Source organism: Branchiostoma lanceolatum, chromosome 11 (assembly GCF_035083965.1).
Source record: "Branchiostoma lanceolatum isolate klBraLanc5 chromosome 11, klBraLanc5.hap2, whole genome shotgun sequence".
Lineage (NCBI taxonomy): Eukaryota > Metazoa > Chordata > Leptocardii > Amphioxiformes > Branchiostomatidae > Branchiostoma > Branchiostoma lanceolatum.
The window spans coordinates 9,367,169-9,388,702 of NC_089732.1; the positions used below are offsets into that span (position 1 = coordinate 9,367,169).

The 21,534-nt window shown below is 42.0% G+C and overlaps 3 protein-coding genes across 5 annotated transcripts; 1 reads left to right on the forward strand and 2 right to left on the reverse strand.

Annotated features, from left to right (window-relative positions):
- Positions 1-27: 27 nt before the first annotated feature.
- Positions 28-16,432, forward strand: LOC136444248 (tyrosine-protein kinase SYK-like). Of its 3 annotated transcripts, none has more exons than XM_066441761.1 (15): positions 28-158; positions 2,360-2,916; positions 3,256-3,425; positions 3,959-4,097; positions 4,427-4,517; positions 5,121-5,302; positions 5,725-5,784; positions 7,048-7,195; positions 7,481-7,639; positions 7,965-8,071; positions 8,432-8,580; positions 9,071-9,260; positions 9,594-9,734; positions 12,680-12,792; positions 13,233-16,432. In XM_066441761.1, exons 2-15 carry the CDS (start codon positions 2,509-2,511, stop codon positions 13,345-13,347), a joined length of 2,172 nt encoding a protein of 723 aa, XP_066297858.1. In that variant the 5' UTR covers positions 28-158; positions 2,360-2,508; the 3' UTR covers positions 13,348-16,432. The 3 variants fall into 3 exon arrangements, with proteins under 3 accessions (XP_066297858.1, XP_066297859.1, XP_066297860.1); XM_066441762.1 differs by having other exon boundaries at positions 2,360-2,868; XM_066441763.1 differs by lacking the exon at positions 5,725-5,784.
- Positions 16,433-17,171: 739 nt separating this feature from the next.
- LOC136445191 (integumentary mucin A.1-like) lies at positions 17,172-17,854 on the reverse strand. Its single transcript, XM_066443058.1, has 2 exons — positions 17,851-17,854; positions 17,172-17,788 (listed from the first exon to the last, which is right to left on the reverse strand). Exons 1-2 carry the CDS (start codon positions 17,852-17,854, stop codon positions 17,172-17,174), a joined length of 621 nt encoding a protein of 206 aa, XP_066299155.1.
- Positions 17,674-21,448, reverse strand: LOC136444250 (uncharacterized). The gene is made up of 6 exons (XM_066441764.1): positions 21,089-21,448; positions 20,777-20,923; positions 19,989-20,130; positions 19,139-19,466; positions 18,002-18,309; positions 17,674-17,788 (listed from the first exon to the last, which is right to left on the reverse strand). Exons 1-5 carry the CDS (start codon positions 21,251-21,253, stop codon positions 18,039-18,041), a joined length of 1,053 nt encoding a protein of 350 aa, XP_066297861.1. The 5' UTR covers positions 21,254-21,448; the 3' UTR covers positions 17,674-17,788; positions 18,002-18,038.
- Positions 21,449-21,534: the final 86 nt, after the last annotated feature.

The window sequence follows — 21,534 nt, forward strand, 5'->3', positions numbered from 1 at the left end:
AAATATGTCACATGACGTTTTGGGGTCACGACATGAGGTCAACTGCCAATGAGGAAGTAGAAAGTTAGCTCTGGTCTCGAATCTTCCCGACAGAAATTCTTAATTTGTCTGCAAGGTTTTTGCGGCGAACTTTCACCTGGGGAGAAGTAGGGAGAAAGGTGAGACATCTAGGAGGAATCTGGATAAAACTAGGCGTCTTGTTACGTCTATAAGACAAAAGATGCGCAGTTTTTTTGTTGTGTGTTAGTTGGCATATGCAGGAAGTAATTCTGAGTAACACCTTGTTGTTGTTTATCTGTAAATTCCTTGAATAAGACACGCGATCAGTGAGGTGGAAACGTGTCTGTCACGACCATAGGAAGTGGTGACGTTAGGTTTCCTTGAAATAGAAGGTGAAGTAAGCTGTATTTCCTGAAGACGCTCAGTTTCTTCAGGTGACAGATACAGGTGGGTACACAGGTGTATCGCAGCATAGATAATCCAGGTGATGAGCTGTGATCAGAAGGCGGAACTAAACATGTCGATAGAAAGGGACTTTTCCTTTCTCTTGTAATATCAATTTGTTTGGTGTTTTTAAGGTAACATTGTCTAAGTCTGTTAGTAATATTTTATGTATAAAGAGAGAAGATTTCATCCTTTATAGATTTCCAAAGTTGCTCATTTCTTTGTGGTTGATAAATAGTTTTTCCTTCATGTAGGGCCGCTTCTATGGTGTTTCCATTGTTGCTATGCATAAGCATGAAGTGGTCACATTGCCTGAAAAAATATTCAAATTAGGAAATCGATATTATCAAAAAGCAGTAATTACTGCGATATTGGTTTTGTTATTTTATTCAAGATTGACGTTTGTTGATTGGCCACACCCACTTAGCATTAGAGGAAGTATCAAAGGGAACAGGTAGGAGAGGATCTTATATCGTATATCCATGTAGGATATTTGTTTAAATGATATCTTCTATAACCATTTAAAAATGTAATGTCTACCAATTGGTAACACCCTCATGTATTGGGACAACCTATTTTTCTAAAAACCTGGTTTGTCGACTATGCAGTCATGGCTGTTTAGAATAACTATGCTTGAAAAAACTTTCTTTAGTTCTGGTAGATTTCACCCCGTGCCCCACCCTCTCGGTTGGACAGCTGGTCAGGGCGGTCATATGGCGGCAGAGGGTCAGCTATGGCTGGCATGTTGCCCTAACCACTGCCCTGGGTACAGGGAGGCTCCCCCGGGGTTTCTGCAATCTTTTATTTGTCATTTGTCTTTCATTTGTCATAAACCTTATCACAAACCCCTTGACAACCTCCTTACTAATCACCCTGTTGTCAGGGTCAGAAAACCCTTTGCTGACCTAATCCCGCTTTGGTATGTATATTTGTGTGTTTATGACCTTATGTCTTTTCAAAATGTTGTATCAGTTATGAGATATACAGCGATTACTGTAGTTTATTGCCATTAAGAATAATTGGAGCACAAATATTTTATTTGTAACTGAATATGATTTCATGGGATGGATAATCGTATTGCGTTTCCTACATATATGATATGATATGTGGAGGGGAAAATTGAGACCACTTACAGTAATTTTAACTTCATTATGTTTTTTGGGGTTTCACATATAAAGAAAGTCACTACTGATAAAAAGAAGGTCCTCTAATTGCTTATCATAATCATGGATAAACATTTTGGCCAATCAAAACCATGATGCAGAGATTTGCAGGGATTTATAAAAGGAAATGCCCTTGATATCAGGAAAGCCTGTAAACATCTGGGTCACATATGTACTCAGAAGATGATGATAAACTATATATACATAGCATGCAGATATGGTAGTAACTTAGTAGCATCGCTCTTGGAAAGGGAAGCTGCCACAAAATGCCTTTTTAACAGTATGTGACTAGAATTTTTTCTGAATTCCATGAAGTTAGCATTTATTTGTTCAGTTGAAGATTCCATTTGGAAAAGAATCATACAAGTTATGAAAACCTAAAGATATAAAATCAATTTTCAATTCACATCCTGTCCTGTTATCTGTGTGACAGATCTAGATGAAATGCATTAAATTTCCGGAGTGATTACTGTACGGTAGATGCAATGTTATAGCTGAGACAACAGATAATCACACCAATTAGCAATAGCATGCATGGACCAGTACAGCATACATATGTGTGGTCCGGATCCACTGTGGTATCATCATGCATGGTACTATCCTGAATGAGCTACGGTAGTACAAAAATTCCTTGTAACCTTTGTCTCTTCTTACAACCAATGGTACAAGCAACCATTGAGTAATAAGCTAAGATGGATCAAGAGCAACATTTACCTTTACAACCAGTAATATTATCATTGTTCTTGTTTCAGTGTATAGCAGGGAACAACTTCATCTTGAGTTCAAGTTCTGACGGGCTATTCTGAACATCAGCTAACATCTCCAGGACTGTTGTAAAGTCACGACTTCAGGATGGACGTCCTTACTGAACGTTAGGTCACAACTGGACACAAAGGACACAATGGCGGAAGCGGCAATCAACCCGGAAAACGTGCAATACTTCCACGGACTGATCTCCCGCGAGGAGGCGGAGAAAAGCCTGATGGATGCCGGCTGCGGCGAGGGACTGTACCTTCTACGCGAGAGCACGACCACGTCTAACACGTACGCGCTTTCGCTCTGCCACAATCACAAAGTCTACCATTATGCAGTCGTCCGGAACCAGCACGGGATGTACTCCATCGAGGACGGGAAGAAGTTTCCCGGTCCGGTAGAACTGGTGCGTTACCACGAGATCGAGCAGAACGGACTCTTGTCGTGCTGCAAGATCCCGTGCATCCGTCCGCACGGCCAGCCCCCCAAGATGGGATGCAGGAGCATGGTACAACAGAATTTGGAAGGCTTAGCTAGGGATGTGCTGGGTCTTGAGGTGATTAAGTGTCAAAGAATTCGAAGTTAAAGAAAAAATTGGAAAGGGGGAGTAAAATGTTATATTTAGATATTAACTTTAGTCAGCAACATTTGTAAGCAAATGCAGGATGTTTCCCTCCATGGTCCTTAGATATTTCTATGATTGATCCCCCTAACCCAAGCAATATAGTAGCCAAGGATAAGGATATTAGTAAAATCATAAGTTGTAAATCCATTTAATATAATTGTGGTTGGCTATTGACTGAGTGTCAACAAATCAAGAATTACAGTACATAGTATAACATGAAGCTTAAAGCTGCAGTTACAGAAAATTCATTAACCAGTCTTGTCTATCCAGAGTACCAAACTGGAGGATGAGTTGTCCAGTGCTCAGAAGTTTCACATAGAGGAGAAGGTGTTGAAGATTTACCACCTGCAGCCGGACTGTTACTGGTTCCACAGGTGCATCTCACGGGACGAGGCAGAGAGACGACTGCTGAAGGCAGGGCCGTTCGACGGCAAGTTTCTGTAAGTAGACATGCCAAAGGCGAAATGTATCATGTATCCTATTTGTATCAGTCAATGGTGATGTAGCGGCAAACATTGCATGCATGTTCTGCTGGATACTTATGTCATACTGACTAACGTCACACCTAAAATATAAGCCCAGTGTAATTGTTCCATTTCTAGCATCATTTGTTCCTCTAATTCTTACTTCTAAATCTGTAGCTTGAATACAAATTTGTGCCAAAATACAATTTGTGCTCAGCAGGAAAATGGTTGAATCTTAAAGCTATCTAATCAAGAGGTCATATCATATTAATGATAACAATAACCTCTCATCTTTTGTACTACTGTAACAGTACTGTACTAAAATACTTATTTTGTTCTACTGTACTTGAAAAGAGCTTGGGTATTTTTCTTGTCCTTCGAACCTATGATTACTCTAGAAAGCATCTATCCTTGTTATGATGAGTAGAAGAATAGCATTTCAGTAATAAGCTCGACTGGAATGGCAAGTTTCAATGACTATCAACAACTGACCCCTCTCTGCATTACAGCATACGAGAGAGAGACGAACCCGGGACCTTTGCCATTGGTCTGTGCTACGGCAAGGCCATGTATCACTACCGCATCGACAGGAACTCAGACAACAGTCTATCCATCAAGGACGGCAAGAGGTTCGGAAGCCTGGTGGAGGTAAGGGTGAAGGTAGCATATATAGCAAGAGATGGCAGACTTCACTCCCTTACCCATACTCCTTCCAGTCCCACAGATCTGGAGAAAAATAACAAAAAAAGCTCTCACACGCACAATGCTGCATTGCGATAATTAGGTTTCTTAGACGCACACACAGGCTTTTATGACTTACCTTGTGGGGATGAATTAAAGATAACATTTGACAGCAAAACATAATTTCTACCGGTCATATTTCAGATGTGATAGCCAGTACGCTAACCCGTGTTGTTGTTTTACAGATGGTATTACAGGTATATGGATATATTCTAACCCATGTCGTTGTATTACAGATGGTATATCATTACAGTAAGAAGGCTGATGGTTTGTTCTGCTCTTTGGATGAAATCTGCCCCCGACCGGGTATCCCTGACCACCTCAGAGGTAAATAATTCATCTCCTATTCTTTAGACTTGTGAAGGAGTAATCAAAGAAGTTATGATGAAATTGTTCCCCCTATTATAATAATCAGTGGCATCTATCAAAACTCATCTTTTAGAACCAGTTGCTCACATCCACTTAATTCTCACTTCTTTAACCTTCTTCCAGCTTTGAAACCATCTATCCAGCCAGTTTTGAAATTGTTGCAGTAGATGTCAGCATCAAGAAGGTTAAAGCATGTATAGAAATATTGCTGAAGTGGCATAAATTGAAAGAACAGGAAATACACAACAAACTCAAGAGATATCTTCACAGAAAACTGCAGCTGTGTTTTTACTTTGTTGGTCCATCACACATATTCCATGAGTATACAAAAACCTTCCAGAAATTATCAAGTTCTATGTTCAGAACTATATGATAGCATTCATTGCCCATGATCATGACTTTTCTGAAGTTTTTCACACCATGAACTCATCATTCGTTTGTTCAGGCCCTTGTAGGGCAGCAAGTTTCCTTGCTGTTTTAGTAGCAGGGTATATTTTTACAGGGATGTGTTGCCCTTTCCCTTCATGAAGTCATTCTTTTCTTTATTTTCCTCCACCCTAGGTGAGAAGCTGACAGTCGACTTCAAACCCCCTGCGCTGGACAGGAAGCTGCCAGATCCCCCCCTCCCCCAGCGACCCACCAGTATCTCTCCGAACAAACCACTCCCTCTACCCGTCAACCCCCCTGGACGCTCCCCCAGTCAGCGGAAAACCAGCTTACAGACTCCAGCCCACCCTGCACAGGTATAATATAATTATAGTTTAAATCTTTCCATGCAGATTTTTATGCATTTATATCATTGTATCAAATCTATATTTTGCAGAAAATTCTGTACCATAGAATTATTGACGAACGTTTAATATCTTTGTTTATGGAAAATGAATAGATAGATAAATACTAAAGAAAGTTATTGTGGTGCATAATGTCTTTAAGATCCAGTAGACAATGTGCAAAGTTATGAGTAGCCAGTTAATATCAAGAACTAGACAATTTTTGCTAATGGAAATGGAATACATTGTTCAAGTAGGCTGATCCTCATCAGACCAGTGTTCTGACTATTGATTTGGATGTGTTGACAGTTTTCCTTTTCTTGGTGACATGCTCAATTTTTTCTGTTGTTTTCTGTGTGTGTTATGATTGGTGATCGGTCGTTTTACTCCTTCAGAAGTGGATGCAGAACCGAAGAAGTACAGAGCCAGCTCTATTCAGACAGTCACAGATTCATGTAGGATTCTGTGGATTAAGTTTTTTTTTATAGTACTGCCTGCTTTAGGGGTGGGGTACTAGTATAGGGTGCCTCCTAGGCTGTGGTTTCAGTTGCAATGGTTTTTTGGTTGCAGTACCCCTTGAACACTGAGGCAGTGACCACTGAATGACTTAAACCCTCATTGATAGTTCAGACAAATTTCATTGATAGAGAAGAGTATTTTGTAAGGTTTGTGTGTTTTCTTGTCTTTCAAAGCATTCTCTTACATCAAGAGTCATATTCTAACAATGAAGACATTGGTCGTACACATACATTTTTGGTCGCTCAACCGTTATCCTGAAAGCCAGCCCCCGTGCATTTGGCGTGATCACCCACCACTCGTGCGCCCGAGCTTTACCGGCCCCACTCTCCCGCTAGCCCCGACGATCCGCCATGTCCCGAGTTGCCGCTAGCCAAACACAGAATCAGGGCGCAGTGTATCATCAAGGCCAGCAGGAGAGTGGGTAAAGCTTGGGCATTTGCGGTGGGTGATTGCGCCGGGTAACCGGGGTCTGGCTCCCAGGGTACTCAGCCATACATCACCGGTATATCAGTGGTCACCATCTAGTGGAAAGGGAACCTTACAATGTAGGTGGCCTGCTTGGGTTGGTGACATTAATACTGGAATGTGAGACATCGATAGGGTTATGCTTTGGTCCAGAACTGGTGATTGCCTTTGTAGCATGTGTGAAGGACTGCTGCATTATGATATACACTAACTCAGTGTACAATGTACTTACTGCACTTACATTTGCCTCCTTCTGAGTCACAAGCATTTCATTTCAGTGTATGGGGACAACTGCATGGGAATGGTGGCCATGGGTGCTACCTGTAGCTGCCTGATACACTTATAATATCTTTAGACTTGATTATTTATGGCGAAAATAGTGCCTCTACAATGCATGATAGTAATAGCATTGACTATTGATTGAGATGATAACAGTCATTTCTTATTCTATGTGAATTCTTTTGAAATATTTGACAGAGATATGATATGAATGTATGTTTGTATTTGTAAGTTTTGTAATACAGCATATCAAAGAATACCTATCTTTTTGATATGTTGCAATAATGCCTATAAAAAAATTAATGAATAATATTGTCTTTCTTTAGCCAGTCATAGACTATCAAAATTAAAGAAATTAGACTGTTTAGCCTACAGATATAATATGAATGTAATGTGTATGCTACAAATGTAAGAATTAATGCAGAAAGTAGTGAAAGTATTGTTCTTTTCCACAGGATGGGAACAGGCCTCGGAGCCCCTTACTGCCCCCCTCCCCCAGGGGCCTGCATAGCCCCAGGTCCCCTGCCTCCCCGATGGCGCTGCCTGGAATGTCGTTGAACAGTTCTGCCATCACCAACTCCATCTGGGATGAGAGTGACCCAGGTGAGCTATTACAATACTGTTTGATTTGATTTAGCATCATTCTTTAACTTTCTCCCTGCTGCCTCACTCTGTAACCAGTAGAGAATGGGATGTGAAAATGGGTACCTGACTTCAGTTAGGGAGGTAAAAGGCAGTGGAAGAAGAGGGATGGGCTCTGCCTTTCATTACCGTGCCCAAGACACAGTTACGGTTAAACAACCCACTGCCCCTACGGCCTCAAAAAGGCTATGGGACTACCTTTCCCTTTTTTAAAGTTATCATTGTTCCTTTTTCCAACATGTGTAGCGGACCAGCTACCCCCAGTGCCACAGAACTGGGTGTACAACAAGGACACCCCGCCTATGGAAGCCATGGGCTGGGAGAGCCCGTACAGCGATGTGACACTACGGGAGGGCAGAAAACTGGAGCTAGACCCCTCACGGCTGCAGCTCAAAGAGAAACTGGGTTTGTCAGCTCTCAATTTATTCTCCTGTCTTCTTTGATTGGGTTGGCTGTACATCTAGTAAATGGCTAGTTGGTACTAAAAGCTTTCCTTTGAGTTTTGAACTGATAGGTTTATGTCCTTTTACACCCCAGGCCTTATTATTATGGTACCTGGTTATTCAACATTCCAATCGTGTGACTTTCCTTAAAACAATTTAAGGACAATGTAAGTTATTTTCAAGTCCAGATAAACAGTCCAGGGAAAAACGTTTGTCACAGAAGTAAAGCAGTGTTTAACGGTGTTAGTTTTATAGTCACATGCGTTCATGTTGTTGCTGTTGTTTAGGCGCAGGAAACTTTGGCTCGGTGCTGAGTGGGACATACCAGCTGGGTAGGAAGACCATTGAGGTGGCCGTTAAGACTCTGAAGACGGAACAAGTACCCAACGAGGAGGTAGGGCAACTAAAAGATTAAACTGTTCTGTATATTACACACCTTTTCCTTAGTTTCCAATTAACTTTGATGTATGTAGGGACAATCATTCATTTCATAGACCTGCAATGTAACAGGCAGCACAGAATATGCATGTACAAGGAAATTTTACATAGGAAACCTTACTGGTCACATATATTAGTAGTGCAACACAATTTGCCAATCAAAATGTGTCATGAGCACTGACAGTAGCTCTCTGCAGTTTGTGATCTTACATGTATAACCCCACACACCAACAGTGCAGTCATTGCATTTTACTTTGTACTTTGAGACCATACCACTGCATGTTGTTTATTTTTGTTTACCTGTTATCCTTTACAGCCTGAGATTCTGAAAGAAGCGAACATGATGAAGGATCTTGACCACCCCCACATCGTGCGGATGATTGGCGTGTGCCACGGGGAGACCATCATGCTCGTGCTGGAACTGGCCCCACTTGGGCCGCTCAACAAGTACCTGAAGAAGAATGTGTGAGTGTTGTCTTGATGTTTGAGAACAGATATGGCCTATGTTTTTATTGCTGTCCGTTGCTCTTATAGTGCAATATGTATTGTATACAGTATTGGATAGATGTCTGGTCAACGTTGCATCAGAATAACAGGTATATGCATACAGTTTAGCTTTGAACAGTTACTGAGCTATACATGGAAACTGCAGTTGGGTTGTAACACCAATAACAGTTTAATACAAGCTCTTCTGAGGTCAGATTGTCAGTTTAGAAATTCCTTTTTAAAAAATAAATTTTTGAATGTATGTATATTTTATTTGACGTGTGTGTTTTTGTTTGTGTGGCTGTTTTCTATGGGTGACTTACCCGAAATAAAGAAATTCAATACACTTATATCTGTGAAAACGACCATATAATATATGATATATGCTTGCTCTCCAGTCGTATGCTGTTTTGTTCTGGATACGTGTTGAAGGGTGCAACTTCAATTCTCCGTTGTTGTTGTTTGTCAGCTCCGTGCGTCCAGAGAGAATAGTGGACCTGATGACACAGGTGGCCGAGGGGATGGCGTACTTGGAGAGCAAGAACTTCGTCCACCGTGACCTCGCTGCCCGCAACATCCTGCTGGTCAGCGAACTCTTCGCCAAGATCTCCGACTTTGGCATGTCCAAGGCCCTTGGACTGGGAAGTGACTACTACAAGGTACGTAATAGTCTTTGGCTTGTCTCAATTTGAATAGATGGGAATTCCTAAGTGGAAGTACCTGATAGGAACAAAGCAATTTCTAAAGGATGTCTTGGGTATTTTTCAACTGAATGTGCCATACCACAGTGAAGTGCACCGAATGCAGAAGTAACTATGACCTGATAAATAATTCAAATAAATGAAATGATTTGCGTAAAAAAAAAGCCAGCAGGACAAGGGTTAAGATAACAGGCGATTAAAGCTTACATTTTCTTGAGTTTTTAATAAGATCTTCTTATACCCTTCCATTTTGTCATATCTATGATGATGTACCAATGATGTCACTTTCAGACGGACACTGCCGGTAAATGGCCTCTGAAGTGGTACGCCCCAGAGTGCATCTACTACTACAAATTCAGCAGTAAAGCAGATGTGTGGAGTTATGGAGTGACACTGTGGGAGGCCTTCAGCAATGGCAGGAAGCCCTATGCTGTAAGTTCACAATCATTTATTTATATCTGAATCACAAAACTGGTAATCTGCAAATTCAAGGACTTAACATGCCAGTTCTAAGTTAGTACAAGCTGTGTATGGGATGTGTTAGGTTTTAGCTATTGCTCATTGGGGGAATCTGTTTGCATTGTGTAACCATTCAACCATCTTAAGCTGTAGCCCACCAGTTTTGTAAGTTGAAGACACACGGTGGTCACGTTGCTATGGATCTGTCAGCGTTGTTATGCAAAAGTTTCCCGCCCACAAGCGGGGGTGCCATTAGCCGGGCGGTATAAAATAACAACAACACAAATCTTGCACAAAATAACGCATGATCTGATTATCGCACTAAGAAAAAAATACATGCACACGCAAACTACATTAGTTCGCTTTGAAAATCTGTATAATATATGAGTTGACCGCGAACACGGCGCTTCAAATTACCCGCGTTTGATACGTGTATGTATAGGTTGCTTTCGGTCATTGAACTTTGAACCTATGGACTTTTTGGTCTAATTTACGTAGCAAACAATAGTTTTATACATACTTTACACTGTAGGAACTTTGAATCCAATTTCTATTGAGTAGTTTTTGATGTCTGAGAGATTTTAACTTATTTCGCCAATTTGTTTGGACGTCTTCTCCCATAGTTCCCTATCGGCCCAATAGAATCTTATAATTTTTTTTCAAGATGGCGGCTAGATAGTTGGCTTTCGGACGGTTGTTTTTTTGTCGAATTCTAGCGTTGGTATCGGGAGATATCGCCCAAAATATGAATCGAACGCTTTATTTAGAACTTCACGTGGAAGAATGGTTATGTTCTGGAAAGATAATGAGCTTGTCGGTAAAGATCACAGTACTTCGCTAGCGTCTGTTCTGGGGCGGTTAATCCAGATGCAAATGAGTGGGAAATACCTCCATTGTATTTGTCGCCCGGACCAAGCGAGATAATTACCCGCGAATTTCAACTACCAACGAGGCCGCGAGGGTTTGTAGAGACAGAAACCTCGACCAATTTCTAATAAAAAGACGCCTGAACGGTACCATTGGTGATTGAAATACGCGTGGGTAAAATAATGTAAAAAAAATACACGAATAAGACCCGCAAGTGTGTTATCTGAAGAAACCAGAACATGGCGTCGGAACATGGCGTCGGTTTGAAAACAAAGGAAAATCCAGTTCTGCTGTCATACAATCACACTCTGATCTCTTCCGTATTTCCCTAGCAGTTGATTTACTCATTGATTTACTCATGGGTATTTTTATACAACGTACATCTCCTTTGTATAGGAATGCACCATTTTTTTTCTACCAGTCAAAGCTGCCAGGAAATTTTTAGTGTCAGCACAAGCCGACACATTCGGCATATCAAACGCTGGCGTGTACACTGTTACCACGATGGAGTTACGGTCTTTAGACCGCGTTATAGTACAAAAATGACGAGAAGGAGTTTGTTATTAGAAAGAATACGTTTTTAGATCGGAAAACGTAGGGTGTGATTATTGAGTGGCTGTGTAGGACAGCGCCAGACACGTCAGTACGCCAGTTATTGTCAAACACGCAAATGTATCAAGGTGAGTGCTACGTTTTGGGGTCTCTGTATGTGGTAGAATTCAATGGATTTGTTTACAATGAAAATATTCGACTTCATCTATGAACTATTCGAATTCTATTTGTTAATTTTAAATTTCTGCGTGTTTAAGAAAGTAATGTACGGAATAAAAGCCGGGGTATTGTTTATCATATCGGCGGGTTCTGTGGCGTCTCCGGCGGTTGCGCATATAGTCTAGAACCCTCGGCCGGGAATTACGGTGAGTTATGGCGGAAACTGCGATTTCTTGATGGCCTTAGTTTGGGCGTTCTGTGTGGTAGGATAGACCGAAATATAGCTAAGAAAGAATTGAAACGGTGGTGTCAGTATGAAGCTTGAGAGCGTGGGAATGATTGAAATGAAAGTTGGGGTATTGTTAATGTGTTAACCAGAGAACAATAGAGGCGGAGACAAGGCGTGCATTTGAAAGGGACAAGTTCGCGGGCAAAATCCTGCTCGGCTTGGTGCAACCAAAACAAATCTAGTTCCCGCCTGCAAAGGCGTAAACCAATCAGCTACTGTTGCCAGTAGTGACAGGGGTGATTGACATCGATTCCTCATCAATATGCATGCTTTACAAGTGAGAAAAAATCAAGGCCTTTTTGACCACCGTGACAAGCCGTGTAAGACCAGACTAACAGGTTTGATCCACTCACACCTTGTCTTATCGATAAATTTGATAGGTTGACTTCTGCATCTTTTTGGTTGTCAGTTAGACTGTATGTCTGTAGGCGTAGGGAAGTCTGAACACCCAATTTGTCCTCAAGTTGGTTGCTCCCAGAAGACCGGAGCTCCCTTAATTGTGTTGGTAAACATATCAGTCTATTTTTGTAAGCCTAGAGTGTTCTGCTCCCAGTTTGGCCATTTCTTGATTATCGAGTGTGATAGGTTCTTAAATATTAAGATGAGGCTCTTCTCAAATACAGTGTATCTAATCCTATAGTCTTCCAGCTCATTGAGCAGCAACACTAACCATATTACCATCATCATCGTCAGTTGACTTGCTTACGCACCTTTGGGTTATACCGCCCCTTACGGGGTGACATACCCTTTCATTGGCTGATACAAGACGGGGATGCGCCAGGTCTCCCGTCCGAGGGAATGGCGTAAATCACCGTATAGCTGATACGAGATGGAGGTTCGTCAGGTCCCCATCCGGGTGATTTGTAGGGAATCACCAACTCCAGACAGAAGGATTTGGACCATCGCACACTGGGGCATGACCCTAGGCTTTTTCGAAAGGTGTGGTGGGTTCTTTTGCGTGCGTGAGGTGTGACTCTCCCCAAACACGGGACCTCCATTTACCTGTTACACAGTTGCACAGTTTTACAAGTGAAGTTGTTGTATTGTGCAGGGCATGAAGGGCCAGGACATCCTGACGTGGATCGAGAGCGACCGGCGTCTGGAACGACCTTCCGTCTGTTCTGAGGAGGTGTACGCTGTCATGAGGTCCTGCTGGCAGTACAAGTAAGGCCACAACTTTCCGTTTTCATATCCACCAAGGAAGTCATTTCCTAGATTTTTGGAGGGGGGGGGGGTATGAAGAGCGTGGTTTGTCTGTGAACACTATTAATTTAAAGAAGTTGAAATGATTTCAGTGCTTGTTATATCGATTTTATTTCATTTTTCTCAACATCCTTTGGCCTAAGGAAGAGCTTATTACTAGCTTTTGGGCCCTCTCGGGGCTACCTTCTAAACTACAACTTTTTTCAAAGTGGAAATTGTATGATGAAAAATTTTATGGGCTATGTGTGCTCAGATTGCAGCATAATGCTACAGGGGACAAGCATTTTTACTTTTTTTTATTATTCTTTCAAAGGACCAATAAAGGAAAATATCAGCTAGTGATCATAGTGATAACAAAATCAAAAGGATTTTGTTGCTTATTCTATGGGTTGATGTTGCAGAGCCAAAGACAGACCAACATTTGCAGAATTGTCAGCCACAATGAAGGACCTTCAGTACCAAGTACAGCAGGGTACCATACTGGCAGGGCTGGAGCCAGGGGAATCCAGCTTGTAACCAATCAGCACACAGCAACACCACCAAAGAACCAATCACGTACCACCAAAGATGCAGTGTCCAATCAGGGAGGTCCAGACAGCAATCATTGTGGCCAATGAGGTTGAAAGTTTTTCAACTAACCAGAATTGTGTAAAATATGAGAGGTTGGACATATCGTTATCATGTGCGATGCTGATGATGTAAATAGATTAAACCTAAATCAATCAATCAATTATGAAAATGGTAGAAATACTGGATATTCAGATGTTATTTTTAAAGCTTTTTTGTTATACATGCATACATATATTGTTGGAGCTAAACAGATGAATGGATACTGTCATTTTTTTGTCCACATAAAATTTTAGTTTGGCCAAAATGTAGCTGCTTATGGATGGACCAGAGAAAATTATGAAGGTTTTTGACAATGTAGATGAGTTTTTCCTAAGATAAACAGTTTTTACTATGATTTTTCATATGTGTATGTCATTTTGCTGTATTTTTTCCTCACTTTCTTCGACAATTATGTCCTCCTTAGATCACCCCCCATTTATATCCTTGGTCAGGTTTACGGATATTTCAAAGTAGAAATTTATCAAGAGGACAAGATGACAGCAGAGGGCTGGGAGTAAAACTTGCATGAGACTCTGTATCTGTTCTGTCTCTAAACCAAGACTCACTTTTCAGATTGAGTTCCTTTTTCTTTCACTCCAAGAAGCAGCACATTGATTTACAACAGTCTTCAATTTTTGCAAATATTTTCTCCCCACATATCTATTCCCACATTACCTTTTGGTTCATTCTGTTCCCGGGGAACAATAGCCCCTTGCAGTACTGGGTTGTGCATATAATGATACTTTAATATATACTGTCAGCATTGTTACTGCTCTTTTTGCCTAGATGCTGCATTATTGTAGTTACCAATCAGTTGCAGTGTAGATTTTAAAAGTACAATTCTGAAAACATCATATGCCATAGAAGTTTGAGGGGGAAAGTATGGGTACTTGTCAAGTCTAATCTGGTATCCAAACCTACACTAATTCTCCTGAGTCTCATCTGCCCTCTCTGCAAATAGAAAGGGAACAGAAGAGACTCGGGAGCTTTAATAGGTTTGGATACCAGGCTATAGTGGTGTTATTTCATGTAAAAATCAGTGCCTTATAAAATGCCACTGTGAAATAAAGCTGTAAGGGATAAACTGTTACACAGGGTGGTCAGTACTCGTCATGTAAAGTTATAAGGGATGAAGCACAGGGTAGAAATTGATTGACAGCTGTACAGAATAACTGATAGAAGTGGCTCATGTAGATATCGCTATTTGTATTGATAAGGAGGCAGCTTTTTAATTTCATTAAAGCAATGGGAAAATCCTATAGCTACCTCCTCTCCCTATAGGCAATAGTGGGAGCACTAGTCTTTTTTTTCATGCAAATATGTCTTGTTTAATGAATAATGGGGCAAAAAATGAAAATAAATTAGCTGCAATTATTGATTCAGGAAAACTGGCCTAATTACTTTGTACACGTGACAATACAGACAGAAAAGGGTCAGTGTTGTCTGAATGTGAAAATCTGAAAACCTATTATGGACAGTATAATGCAGATCACTTTTTTTATCACCCCTCATAAAGTTATCCCGTTCAGTGTCCAATATCTTGACTTTGTTGGGTGTTATACATTCCCGAGGTCACATGTCCAAAGTACTTGTGTCATTCTGACAAAGGCTGTAAGTTTAGCAAGAAATTCAGTAAGTTAATGTTTCTTTGTGTTGGATTTAAAAGTTTGTTTTATTGTTAAGCAACACAAGTGAGCTTTAATGGTAAATCATATGTGTATCAACACAGTAATCCTAGGCCTTATAAGATATCCCCTTATACAAGCCCTTGGCCAACTATATCAGTCTTGTCCTAATGTTGTAGACTGATATAGTTTACTTTGGGCCTCAGTTTCCACATGTACGCAATTAATCAGGTAAACAAAGATTTTCAAGTTGATGACATTCTTTAAATGGGGGCCTAAAAAAATGTAAAAAAAGTGTATCAATGTTTGGAGAGGTCGTACATTAGATCTATGAAGGGGTGCAGCTGACTATATACCAGAGTTTGCCCCATGTTTTTTTCTGAATATATCTTGAGGTAGTAAAAAATGTATGATTATGAAGCAGTTGACATTGGAAATTGTATTTTTAACATAAACCGTATGAGGAAAGACTTACATGTATAGGTTCATCGGGAAAACGATATAATAATGGCAATTTTATGTGGCAGAAAATTTGTTTTTGTTTCAAAAATAGAATTTAACCTTGTGTAAAAATCACAGCAGGTTTTGCAATTGAAATTTTGCATAAAGATGCAGAAAGTTGAACATATTTTAATAATATTTTTATGACCTGGAAAAAATTAAGCTATGTAAAGTTGACTTTTTGGTTTTTTATCCTCTGTCATTCAGCAGAAGACCTCTGTAATGACTACCAATATCATAACTACAACCCTAAGATGTGGGAAGTTTAAGTAAAGAGCAATATGTAGCCCACCATGCCATCTTTCTTGTAACATGAAAAAAGTTCAAAGACTTTTGTATGATCACCTACTCTAGGGTATAATCATGTGGCGTATATATATATATTATATAGAACCCAGCGGATGTAACACGGACATGATTGTTTACATGTTGCAAAATTAACAAAGTTAAGGTTTAAGGATTAATGACTAGTAATTATTTTCGTTCATGTGACAATTCCAGCTGGATATGTAGACTGCTTTGTTAGACAAGTGCCTTGGTTATGGCGAAAGAACCATGTATTTATTCAATCTATAGTTTGGGAGATTTCTTAAGTCATCCGCCTTTTGTTAAAATTATGAAAATAAGAGACAGATGGTCAACATAAACTAGGGTCAGACTGATACAGTGGTTTCTATAAATAGTCGAGAATTTCTACTTAATATGGATAGATGGAAGTAATGGTGTATGAGTGAGGTGATGGTTTTATGACAGGAAACAGAAAATAGTTGTATCTGTGGATTTGTTTTGTGCCTTTTCTCGAAATAAATGTTTCACGTATTTTATGACCAGTTTTTATAACTACCAAATAAAGTACATGTATAAGGGTATTTGTTTCACACAGTTTTATTTCACTTTGTGTTGATGCACATTTTACAGTGTTTACATTGGACATAACTACTCCAACATTCACTAGAAGGCGTTCACAAAATTTACATATCCCTAAAACTATGCGCACACAAGTTAACACACCTGTCTCTGGTGTTGAACAATATCCACACATAAGTAAACAAACATGTCCCTGGTGCTGGACACCATCCACACACAGGTAAACGTACCTGCTCCTGGTGCTCAACACCACCCACACAGAGGGAAACAACCGGCCTAAGTGCTGAGCAATATCCACACACAAGTGAACACACATGTCACTGGTTCTGAACACCATCCACACACAAACACACATGTCTGGCGCTAAACACCATCCAAACAGAAGTAAACACACATGTCCCCGGTGCTGAATTATTTCCACACTCAAGTAAACACATATATCACTGTTTCTGAACACCAACCACAAACAAACACACAATGTCCTTGGAGCTTAAAACCATCAACACACAGGTAAACACACCTTTCCCTAGTGTTGAACACCATCCACACAAAGGAAAAGCAACCCTGTCCTTGGTGCTGAACATCATCTACACAACATTGTGCCTAACAGAAATTGTTCGCTGATTCGTGGCTGCTTTTGGTAACTAGACGCTGACGTAACAAATTGCGTATTCTGTGCCTCTACTGCAATTCACTTTTAAAAAACAGGTGACTGGGAATTTAGGTGCAATGCCGTTGTTAGGGTGTAGGCTCCACGGCAGACTTCTTCTTCTTGTACAGCAGGTACCCTCCAATAGCTACACAAGCTCCCACAATGGCAACCGCCCCGACTACACCGCCTGCCACCTTCCCTCCCGGTGCCTCGCCTGTGTTGGCGGCGGCGGATCCTCCCTCCCCCAGCCGGCTGGTAGTTGGCGACGCGGTCGGTGGAGGACTGGCGGGTCCCTCCGGCACATCGTGACCTGATGTCGCATTGGTCATGGTGCTAGGGCTGTATGACGTCATTGTGGTCTTGATACTTGCTTCATCTGGTGTCGTAGTGGACATGATGTTTGCGTCACTTGACGTCGTGGGGGTCACGGTAGCTGCGCCATGTGAGTCCCTAGTTGTGACAACAGTTGAGGTCGCAGGCGTGGTGGTTTTAACAGCAGCCGCTGTGGCTGTAACGACAGGCGTGGTGGTTGTAACGACAGGCGTGGTGGTTGTAACAGCAGGCGTGGTGGTTGTAACAGCAGGCGTGGTGGTTGTATCGGTCGGCATGGTGGTTGTAACAGCAGGCGTGGTGGTTGTAACCGCAGGCGCAGTGGTTGTATCGGCCAGGGTGGCAGTAGTGGTGGCCTCGGTTGTAGCTGTTGCTGAAATGGAAGAACCATACACGAAGACTAAGTAAGTGGAATGCGTGTATCAAAAACTAGACCCATGTTTAAGCGTTTGTTTATCAACTGCTGTTTTCTATCACTACCAATGATGTCTTTAATCCTTCAACAGAGTGTGAAATAAAGGACGTCTGTTTTTGCTAGGGTTGGTCGGGTAACCGGAAAAACAACATTTATTCCCCTGTGCCTTACCTCCATCGCCACACTTATCCCGCGCTGCGACAATCTGTTATTGAGTCATGGCGTAGTTGTACAGTTGCAAGCAGGCCATACGACCTGCGAAGTACCGGGCTTCTCCCTCCCTCGCAGCCACCCGGATAGGATACTGACTTGCGACTGTTTGCATCCCGATCTGCACCTCACCCACCACCTCGCCGTCCCACCAGATGGATGCCAGCCCAGTGGAACTGTCGTAGGTCCCGCCCACGTAGTTCCAGGCGTTCTGTTGCAGCACGTTCGAAACGACGTGAGGTGTTGATTGTCCATCTCGTTCAACCGCCCTACAACAGACAATTTTTTTCTCTTTTAATCCTCCAGTTGTGATCAGTTGTCAACCGAAGACAAGAAAAATACTAGATAGATCCTTTAAACAAATCAAGACCATAGGATGTCCAGGTCTTGAATCGGAAGTTCTGTGGCAGTACCAGGGGCATACACCAAGGGGGGCAAAATCAACCTTGACCTTCTTCCCAACACGTACCCGTATACCAAATACAAATACATACGCGCACACGCACACACACACACGCCCAAAACTATTTAGCTCCAAAGTTGGTTTTAACGGGTACATGTAGCCATGTGATTAAAAGACGAAGATACAACCTCATTGCGTGGAGTAATTTTGAACAGTTCATCTGTGGAACATCGTAACTGTTTCATCTCGATTTAAATGGTAAATTTGCTAACTCCAGGTTGTTGATCGCTTCAATGCAAAATAGGAAGTAGAGAGCTCAAGGATGGCATTAGAGTAATGCTTAGGTCCCAATTGCGCGGTTGCCCGTAGGGGATGTAGTCCCGGCCGGGCACCGAATCCACAACTTTGTCCCGGTGGACTGCCGGGTACCGGAGGGGTAACGTTACCTCCCGGTGTTCGCACGATTAGCTCACGGCGTCTATTTGTTACCGGGTCCCGCGTTGATCTTAAGGCCGGGTTAAAATGCTTCGGGGTCCCGGTCGTGCCCAAAATAGCCCGGCAGCCGCAGGTTGTACCACGGGGCCACGTAGGGGTTACGCCCGAAACTGCAAAAAACAACCCGTCAGCTACCCGACGGGGCCCCTTTTTTTAAATTGGGACCTAAGCATTAGATGGGTACCAGGCTATCAATTTACCTCATGAACAGGCCCTGTGGAGTCGTCTGCCAAAAATGTACCGCCCACTGACCCCTCAGATTGTTGCCGACGTAGTTGAAGATTGGTCCAGCCGCACCGGTAGGATATATATGAGCAAGCATGGTGTAGGAGGATCGCACATCCAGCCTGCCATTGTTGGGAATGTCGATGTAGGAATTTGCAGTCCCAGAAAATTTGAATGCTCCGTTGGCGTCTCCATTGGGACCTGGTGCTAACTGGGTCCCTCTTGCTACTCCGTCATTTCCGCTTCCTGTAGCGTCTGATGCACCGTACTGCGCGTTTAATGGCCACAAACCTACGGCGTCAGCTGTACAGAGCATAGTTACGTGTATGGAGTTTAATCAGCAAAATGCGTTTTTCAGATAGGAGATGTCATGTCCCTTGCTAGCAGTCGACCCAAAGATGGCTAAATCGGTCAGCATGCATTTGCTTGGGTCGGTCGGGTAACCGGAAACACAAACATTGTTTCCCTCTAGGCCTAAATCACCGTGATCAAGGGCGGCCTATTCTGACCTCGTGTATGGTTTCTTGCAGTACCCAACAAGAGTTCGAAGATGTGATACCTGTGTGGAAGATTGGTGGGAGCCTTGTCGCTTTCATGATACCGACAACATCGAACGCCCTTTGTGTGTCTTTTGTGTAGTGCAGTGTGTGTGTGTGTGTGTGTGTGTGTGTGTACGTGTGTGTGTGTGTTTGTGTGCGTTTGTGTGTGTGTGGTAGACTCAGTGCACACCCTAGTGCCTATTAAGAACATACTTACTTGTGACTGATAAGTGTTTTGTATAAAGAAATTAGCGGAAGCTACAATAAAGCCTTGATCCAGCCCTACCCGAATCACACAGGAGCACCTCCATCCTCATGCTGGCCCATATGTACCACGTCAGCGGGTTGAACCGAACAAACCTCGCCGTGACGGGCGGGACAAGGAGGTGTTCAACTTCAGTGCTCCTGTCCGTGTTGCCTTCAAATACCTATCATAAGACAAAGGGAAAAAAACAAAAGCACATATCAATGATCAATTTACTATAAAGATGTTGACAAGCGGGTTTGATATATATATATATGTATAGGTATTGTAGCAAGGCAGTATTGATTTCAAATGAATGACTTTGATCATGAATTCGGAAAGAAACTATTTTTTTTTACAAAATTAGTTAATTCGTAGTATATTTGTACGGCCATTATTACCTTTATATTCAAGACATATTTGTATCCGCATGGATTACATTTATTAAGCTCCCAGCGGCTTCCCAAAGTTCAAGTCAAAGTGACTTAATTGATATTAAAGTAAAGAACAGCTTAGATCAATTGTCACACATAACATCTCATTATCTTCACTCTTTACGGTAACGCATGGATTTACAAATAGACGTTATCAGATAACGTTGACGAAGGTTAGAAACTAGGATACGCCAAATGACAGTTACTCATGACAAGCAACTGGACAAGATTCGGAAACAGCCGTTGTCTTTTGTCAATGACTAAAGGGAAGAACTGGAGAACCAGGTTTTATACCAAAACTCTGAATTGATATGTTGATGAGGTGAAGACATTTTTTGTCGATGGTTCAAAAGAAGAATAAGTCAAGGAGGTGATCAGATAACGTTTGTCTAGAACCTTTTCCTGCCCTTGTTCGGTGTAAGTGTCCCACACGGCACCATCAGAGCTGAAGGTGAGTTTATAGCTGGTCACCCACTGGCCCTGGCCGCCAACTCGTCCTTGTGTGATTACACCTGCTATGCTGGTCACTGAGTTCAGATCAATCTATGGTGCACGATTTGTAGAAAGACAATTATGTCTAAATGTATCCTAGAAATTAATGTGGCGGTAGTCATACTAATAAAAACAAACAACCCAAAAATATCTCTGAGTCCTTACCATTGGCACGTAAGCCGATTAAGGTGAAAAGAGTTAGTAAATGACATGTACCTGAAGCCATTGTCCAGGTGCGTTCTGATCTGCGGCGCACCATGCTGCCGCCCATCCACCGACCGTATCATCCCTAACCGCTGGTTGGGAGTTTAAGAGCGCTTTCTCCGTGGAGCAGTGATGATGCGTGGTAGATGCGGTAATCGTGGCGGCAGCATTTTGCATTCCCGACGGCTGCACACTACATGCCTCTATAAGGAAAATTTAAAGAGCATTTGAATTCAGCAACAGAAGTGTTTTGACGCCAACGAATATCAGCACACACGCGCACGCACGTACACACACACGGACGCCAGCACACACAACAAACAAACAAACACACGCACACACACATACGCACACGCACGCACACACACACACACACACACACACACACACACACACACACACACACACAACTGCGCGTATATCAAGTCTGTATATATGAGTTCCGTATTGACATTTTC